Source organism: Thunnus maccoyii, chromosome 19 (genome assembly GCF_910596095.1).
Source record: "Thunnus maccoyii chromosome 19, fThuMac1.1, whole genome shotgun sequence".
Taxonomy (NCBI): domain Eukaryota; kingdom Metazoa; phylum Chordata; class Actinopteri; order Scombriformes; family Scombridae; genus Thunnus; species Thunnus maccoyii.
In genome coordinates this window covers 1237701-1246694 of record NC_056551.1, presented here as the reverse complement: position 1 = coordinate 1246694, position 8994 = coordinate 1237701, and the positions used below count along the sequence as shown (strand labels likewise).

General features: G+C 36.5%; 1 protein-coding gene across 1 annotated transcript in view; it reads right to left on the bottom strand.

Annotated features, from left to right (window-relative positions):
- Window positions 1–358: 358 nt before the first annotated feature.
- The window catches only part of slc27a6 (solute carrier family 27 member 6), a 41648-nt gene continuing 33012 nt past the window's right edge, over window positions 359–8994 (bottom strand). Inside the window, exons 9-10 of the mRNA XM_042394822.1 lie at window positions 8671–8801; window positions 359–6239 (exon numbers count right to left, since the gene is read on the bottom strand). Coding sequence (XP_042250756.1) covers window positions 6063–6239; window positions 8671–8801 — 308 coding nt within the window. The 3' untranslated portion in view covers window positions 359–6062. The remainder of the gene's footprint in view (window positions 6240–8670; window positions 8802–8994) is intronic.

Below are 8994 nucleotides of genomic sequence, written 5' to 3'. Positions count from 1 at the left end.
TTCTGCCATGTTTACAGCCATGTCTGAACAAGTGGCATCTCAACTTCTGTTGAGGTGCTGATGTTTAACCTGCAGAGGGAAATTGTGGGAAATTTTTTTTTAATGGCTACTAAAAACAGAAATTAAACCTGCACCAGCCACCGGTCACTTGAATGCAGCGCAGCAAGCTGTGAACACAACATCTGTCTTGGACCTTTATCACCTTATAACATTGTTAACTTGTTAGCAAACACTGGCTTATTTACACATCAAGCAGACACAGAGCAACATGAACATGATTTTGGAGTCATGTTTGAGTTCACCTGATGAATGTAAGTAATATTGACTCTCCTTTTAGCTCTATTTTGTTCTCCACCAACTCCTGAGAAAGATATCTGTCTCTTTAGCTTATAAGTGCTCCACTATGTTCACCAGCTAGTCTCTAACTGTGTCTGCCTGCTATTCGCTGCTGGACTGATAGTGTAGAGTGGCTTTATCCGACCTTTTGCACTGAAAACATCTGCCTGCTGGAAAATAGGGTGATGAGAGCGATGAGGGCAGTGAGAAACAAAACTATGAGTTCAAAGAGGGCCTGGAAGTGAACTGTGCAGGTGGTGATAACACTTTTCACATTACACATTGTCATTTAATCTCTTGCTGATACAACAATAATGATTAGTGCATCTTTTAATTAAACACTGATATGAATGAGTCAATGAACTTATGATACTGAGAAAATAAAAACAATTGCTTCATGATTCTATTGACACACAATGGAAGTAAAATTCAATTGAACTTTTACATATGTAGCTCATGTTGTGTAGCGCAGTCTTCATGTAAAAGTTAGTTTCTACAACATTCTTGACAGTCCTGTAGAAAGCTCAGAGAGACTGGTCTGACACAGGTCTGTCTGCGTATCTGTAGTGTGGGTACTGTTAATAATCATAATATTCAGTGTTGACTGATGAGAGGTATCTGAGATTGCAAGGGCATGAATATACTGAGTTCTGAGATTGATCTATTCTGAGAAAAAAAAGTCAGAATTCTGATTCTCATCAATCCAGAATTTTAAGGAAGTCAGAGTTAATAAAGACAGAATTTGGGGGAAAAAGACTATCCTGACATTTAAGTTTAAATTTTCTTTTGTGTCTTCTTACAATTCTGTTTTTCTCCCATCTTTGATTCTTTACAAAATTCAGACTTAAATTATGCATTTTTAGTAGTGAAATGTGGCACGAAATTTCAGTTAATTCCTTAGAGGTAGACATGTCCTCCTGCCTCACTGCTGTATTAAACTCTATTCACTGCTCTATTCAGTTTTAACACATACACAGTGTGCAATGAAGGAAATGTGAAGATTTTAAATAAATCAAATTTTAAAAATCAAAAACAAAAATGACTTTGTTTATCTTAGATTTTTTCATTCAAACCACTCAGCTGTCAGAGTGAACGCAGGACTAGATATGTTCTTTTCAGAGAAGACACAACAACATGAAATAATTTTTAGCAATGTATAATAGTATGACGTAATTATTGCAATAAACAAGTCCTATGTATGTGTGTGTGATGAAACTGTAGGAAGCCGAGGACGAAGTACCTGAGTCAGACTTCAAACACAAACATCAAGCATCTTTAGGTCACAGTGAAAGTCAAAATTGTTCAAGTGTTTTGTTTCTGGCTCAGCTTGGTCATGTCAGAGGTCTGACAGTGAGCACTGCAGAAAGACGACTCTGGACTCTTCGCTGGATGGTGGCCTTGATTCACAAAGACTGCATTAGATTAGCACAGCTCTCAGTCTGTTAGTAAGCCAATACTAAAGAGCTCAGAGTTAGACATACTGGTTTGCTCATAGGGGCTGGCTGCAAGTATTGGATGTTATATGGCTGAATTACCACTGGGTTCCATTCTGTGACTAAAAATGAAAAAAGTCAGTTGGAGACTAGGTGTGTATTTTTATTTTATTTTACTCATTATCTCAAGTTAAGTTTCTCATTATCTTGTGATGACAAAGTTGTTTTCTTGTAATAACGATCATATCAAGTAAACAAAGATTCTTTCTTTTGTGCTTGTGATTACTTGTGATTTTCAGATAACCGGATTGCAAACAAATATTGCAGCCACAACTGCTTTCAGCTTCCATAGGTGTCATAAGAAGACACAAGTTTTTAAAAGTATTTACATTATGGCATACTACAATTGTTTTCTTTTGTTTTCGACTCCCATTCATTAATTCAGTTTTGAAAGCTGTCACAATAATTCACAAATACTAAATTAATGACCTAATTTGCAGTTATTAATGTGTCTACATGGAACAAGTCATATAACTACTGGGAATGAAACATTTGTTTAAGCTGTAGAGGGTTGCAGAAAGTCCTGCAATGATGCTTTCTGAGTCTGATTTTTACAGTCATGGTTCATTTGAACCAATACAGTTATGTCATCTGACATTATCAGCTCAAATAAGATACTGCATCAGCCAAGACCACATTATCTGTGCAAGCTGACATGATAAAAATATCTTATCTCAAGATATTCATCCCATTATCTCAGGAAATAACTTTTGTTTTCCCAAAATAAAGAGATACTGTAATTAACCCATTATCAAAAGATATTGAGACCAGTCACTTCCTAAAGGTGTCCAGTCAGGTGTAGGTGAGAATTAAACATCATATCTTTCTTCACATGCTGGGTTTGTTTCTGCAACTGCTCATTCTGTATCAGATACATTTAAATGCCACACCCAAAAGCAACCAGACATGGTGTGCACTGGTTGCTGCTCTGCAGTGCGCCTCAAAGCGTCTACAAAGGAACCATGGGAACTTGTTGGCTCCTTAAGACACCTATTGTGAACAGGGTGTAACTGGTATCCCTTCACCTGACTCCTTATGTCTGCAAAAATTTTAAAAAGTGCGAAGTTCAATTGCACTTATGAAGAGCAAACCTGTGATCGGGTTGTATTTCATCCAGCATTTTGAAGTGATTTCCATTCATTCTGCATGATTGAAAAAGAACAATCTAGTCAGCACTCCTCATCAAAACACCAATGATTAACAGTAATGATGAATTCAACAGGCCAACATTTTGAGAATATACTTGTTGCTGTCTTATCCAGAGTCAGAAGAGAAATGGATTCACCTCGGTTTATCCAGTACAGAGATAGAAATGTTGAAATGTTAAAAGGAGACATTATTGTTGACATTATCATGAGAGCAATTAATGTTTGAGCCACTATGATCAAAGTCCTCTTTCCATACTGAGGTTGCCAGATTTGAACTCTGTCCTTGGATACAGAATGTATATGATAGAGCTGACAGTCCTTGTAAAACTAGGCTAAAACATGAAAAGAAACACATGTTAATATGCCAAGAATGTTCAAAACTTTTGGATGCACAGTACTCATGAGACTGTGGACTCATGAGTCTGGGATTGTTCCTTTAACAGGATAAATCAACTTTATTACAACTAGGGTCTTATATACATAGTTCTGTCTATTATCTCTATTCGTTATGACACTGTACTCACCAAAGTAATTGCCAAATTAATAATCCCTCATTGCACAGGAAAACTGTGTGCACGCACAAATGAAGCAAAGCCGCCATTCTAGTTCAGGCTATCTACTCCAGTCTAAGCATTTCATAAACTCTTGTCACCAACCAGCATCCACCTGTATGCTCTGAACTTCCGTTCCTCTATGGAGGAAGATATTATCATCACTCCCCGCTCCCTGCTGTGCTGAGTGATGAGGTCACAGCCTAGACAGTAAGCACAACAGGTCAAAGTTAAAGCAGGAAGAGTGTCTGTAATCTGTGATGGATGTTGGGATAATAATTTCACCATTTGCTTTTGTTTTCTCTTTCACATAATTTGGCTAATCTGGAGGTTTGTTTACAACCTGTCTGATCATCTGATTGTTTGTGCTTCTTGACCCTTTTTAGTGAATTCTTAGCAGTTTGCTTGTTATTCCGGCTTATAGGAAATGAAGGCTGAAACTACAAAATAAGACCCAAGTTGTAATAAATCACATCATCTTTTCATTTGTATGCAATACTTTTTATATATATTTTATCTTCATATTATACATATTTTATCTTCATATCCCCAACAAAAAAAAGAAGTGAATTGAACCTTCTGAATATTACAATTAACAACTTGTTCACATTCCAGAACCAACCGGTAAACAGTATACAGTATAATGCTCATATAGCTCAGACCTCTGGATAACACTGTACATCTCAGTCCCTGCTAATGTTTACATGCTAAAAATATTACAAATCACAGTTACAGTTATGTAACTGTGGTAATATTCTGAGATAAGCTGTTGATATCTCAAAGCAGAACACTGCAGACACTCTGAAGTTGGTGGAAGAGCCAATCTTGATGGTTGATATCCCAGTATTCCCCTCATCCTGCATCTAAGACCTTTAGTGTTAATGGACCTCTAACCACTGGTTTGAGCCAGTATAAATGTCTGTCAATACATTACCAGCAAACATTAAAAGCTTGGGTAAACAAAAGCAAAGCAAAAAAATAAAATTAAAATTAATAAATAAATCAAATCAATCATCAGAACTTTCACAGCATTAAAAAACATAAATGGGAAAAATACTAAATATGGCTAAATATATGGGCACTTTTGGGCTTCTGTATTCACAATCTTTCTTCAAAATTATTTTTGTTTCAAAAATAAACAATATGAATTGAACAAACACATACCATGTGTGCTGTGATTGGTCATGATTTCCTCAAAATGATGTATTCAAATCTGATAGGCCAGAGTGAAATCAGTGAAAATGAAATATTTGTGGATAAATTTGTCAACAAACAGAATCAAGTGATTTGGCGTGTCAGCAAAGTTGCAAAAACATATCTGTGAACCATTTATTTTGTTTGTAAGTTACAAATCAGATTTGTGTATCTTCATTTCCATACACTATGAAACTGAATCTGTTCAATTTTTACCTTAAAATTCTTTTTATTTACCCATTAGTGCTGATGTAAACAAGGCATTTATATGGGATTTTAAGGGAATCATTAATTTAACAATTTCAAGGATTATAATATATTGTGGTATTTTTATCTGCACGGTTTAAGGGGTTTTTGAATGGGTAAAAGCCCCTTAAAATTGACTTTACAGGGATGACTTTCATGATATTTTGTCTATTTTAAACCATAGAAATCATCCAATAAACCCTTCATATACAGTATGATAATCCATTCATTGCTATGAACCCCTGAGTTTGCACCTTAAATGAAAAGTAATGGTCCCTTTAGGCTATAAATTAATGGATGTCCTTCATGTTATTTTGGTCAAATTTAAGTTTTTTCCTCTAAACTGACATTAGTTTAATACATTACAGTTAATTCATTTATGTATCCATTAATTAACCACAATTTGGTGGGAACCTCCTTCATTTACACCGTAATTGAATTTTTTTTTTTTTTTGCTTTTTTTTGTTTGTTTGTTTTTTTTTGTATTTTTTACCCAATAAAAACTTCTTAATCCATGCAGAAATCCACAAAATATAATTCATATAATACAGTTCATTAATAAACTGAATAAGAGCTCCTTAAAATGTCATTGATTTACTGCTGAAAATATTTCATACCCCTAACGTAAAGCAAAATCCCAGCCTTAATAACACTGTAAACCAATAACTAATGGATTTGTCAAATATTTTCTGATAGTAAACATACAGATGAAGGGATCTCTGGTGACCTTAGCAAACACCTTATCTCAGCTTGAGGTATTTGGTTTGTTTTCAGGGGTTAGTTAAGTATTAAGTAAGGGTTCTTTAAGGTATTACTGTACCATGGTGATGTGTTCAGGTTTATATTATTTATGTTGAACAAAAATAACTGTACGTTAGGGACATTACTGCTCACATGTATTCACTTATTCACCATTTAGCTTATTCACTAACTGGATATCAGCTTTTCATTCAGAGCTCAGTAAATCACTCAACTTGATTGTAGGCACACACGTTTCCATTAAATATAAAATACTGCAAAAAGCAGAGCTACTAATTCATATCCCTCTTTGTGCATTGTTTGGAGCTGTGTCATCACCTCCATACTCGTGAGTTCTATAGCTTGCGTTCTCCAGAGAGGATGTTCTGGTAGATACTGTCTGTTAGAGGAATGTAGCTCTTCTGTGGGTGGTCCAACACATACAGAGGATCAGAGATTGTTGAGGGGTTGAAGCCGCTCTGTACCAGCTGGAACTTCTGCTGCTTGAAGGTGCTCGTCATTTCCATGACCTCCTGAGGGGACAAAAACCACAACAGTCAGCGTAATTTCAGGGTATCAGCTGATTTCAGACTGAACTGAACATTCAAGAGTTATTTTAGTTGGTAAATGGTAAACGGACGGTACTTGTGTAGCGCCTTTCTGGTCTTCCAACCACTCAAAGCGCTTTTACACTGCAAACCACATTCACCCATATTAAAACATGCTTTCATAGAAGTTAAAATTGTTGACAAAACTGAGTTTGTCTGAGGTGCTCTCTGGATAGGCATACATGCAGACATAAAAATACAAGAAAAAACTCCAGTGCACTCTCTTTTAAAACAATTAAAATGCCTTTATTGTCAGGGCATAGTCATATTAGACTTTTAAACAAACTCCTATATATATACACAGTACTGTGCAAAAGTTTTAGGCACCCTAGATGTTTAGATTCTTATCCATTATGCAATACCATCAGCGAGGTGTTTGATTGGTCCCAAATTTATTACATGACAATGACCCCAAGCATACAGCTAGAGTCATAAAGAACTATTTTCAGCAACAAGAAGAATGACGAGTCCTACAACAGATGGTATGGTATGGCCCCCACAGAGCCCTGATCTCAACATCATGGAGTCAATCTGGGATTACATGAAGAAGCACCTGAGACGGCCTAAATAATAAATCCACAGAAGAACATTCTTTCTCCAGGATGGTTACAACAACTGGACTGTATATCTATATCTATATAGATATAGATATACAGTACTATGCAAAAGTTTGATCTATATCTATCTATCTAATATATATATATTTATATATATATATATATATATATATACACACACACACACACACACACACACACACACAGAGTACTGTGCAAAAGTTTTAGGCACTAAAAGTAAAGTGAGAATGCTCACATGCTTTCTATAAATTGTTTTAATTTATCAATTAACTTCTTACAAAGTTGAGTAAACAGCAGAAACTTAAATGAAATCAATATTTACTGTGAGCAGCTTTGCCTTTAAAACAGCAGCAGTTCTTCTCGGTACACTTTAACACAGTTTTTCATGGTAACTTGCAGGTAGGTTGTTGTAACCATCCTGGAGAAAGAATGTTCTTCTGTGGATTTATTATTTAGGCCATCTCAGGTGCTTCTTCATGTAATCCTAGATTGACTCCATGATGTTGAGATCAGGGCTCTGTGGGGGCCATACCATACCATCTGTTGCAGGACTCACCATTCTTCTTGTTGCTGAAAATAGTTCTTTATGACTCTAGCTGTATGCTTGGGGTCATTGTCATGTCATGAATAAAGTTGGGACCAATCAGACACCTCGCTGATGGTATTGCATAATGGATAAGAATCTAAACATCTAGGGTGCCTAAAACTTTTGAACAGTACTGTATATATAGATATAGATATATATTAGTATATCCATAAATGTGCAGTTCCCCCTTGTAGTAAGGTAAAGGACTAGCAGTTAAAGGACACTAGATGGTGTAGCACACATACTGACACAGCGTATGAAATGCTGCTGCAGGTGCACAGTATGAAGTAACTCATGCTGTCCTCCTTGGAATGTGCTTGTATACATGCACCTCATCTCTGTCTGTTCACACTTAAGACCAGTAGTTAACAATATAAATGCACCATCAAAAGCTTTCAGTTCATCCAAACATGTACACAAATATATATAATTTATCCTCTCTAAGTTCAATTTACAAATACACACACTTTAGTTTAGAATGAATAGAGAAGAGGACATTACTCTTATTACTGCATTACTACTGTACATTACACTTTGCACCCTGCCAGACTCTTTTATATGACATTATACTGCCAGAGATCACACCTACAGTCAGCACGCACTCTCTGGGAATGATTTGTTTTAAAGGAACAATTCACCCAAAACTAGTTTTAAAAGCCACTCATTCACACACACTCACACACCAATGGTGGCGGAGCTGCTATGAAAGGCAACGGCCTGCTCATTGGGGGCAATTTGGGGATCAGACATCATCCTTATGATTAGATAGAAGACTTCCTCTCCCATCTGAGCCACAGCCAGCCCAAAGTCTAGTTGGATGATAACATACAATAAAGAACAGCTCCATATCAGCCTTCTGTAAAATAACAGGTGTCTTGGAACATCCTCTTTAGTTTAGTCATATGAAGAGTGAAAGTTATGTGTATTTATGACATGTTATCACTTTTACACAGTTACACAACTGCTACCGTACCCAGTGCCCTGTTTTCACAGGGCACTGGGTACGATAGTGATAAGATAATGACAACAGTCAAGTTTTGAACTAATCCTTTGAACTAGCTCTGTACACACAAGGTTACAGTTGTGTAATCATATATTCAAGCACCTGGAATCAGCGTCACAGTGCGTCTGTTCTAAGACTATCCATCAGAACTAAATCAAGCTGCAGATACAGCATGTCTTTGCTTCTTACCTGAAGCCTTATGAAGAGGGGTCGAGCATACGCTGGTAGATCCCTCACCACATGCTCAAACAGTTTGTTCCCATCAAACGTCAGGCCTTGTCTTACAATCACGGCAGCCATTCCTGCTCTGCCTTCATGTCCTGTGAACAACATGGTTTAATTTTTACTTCATGTCATCACTATCCAGCACCAGGATATTCACTGGGATGTTCATTGTCAAGAATGCTACTAGAAACAGCATGTGATCCCAGCTAGGGCTCACCTTTTAGTGGAAAACTATTGCAATAATAAAGTTAAAATACAGTATGTGGCACATTACCAGAAGGTGATTAT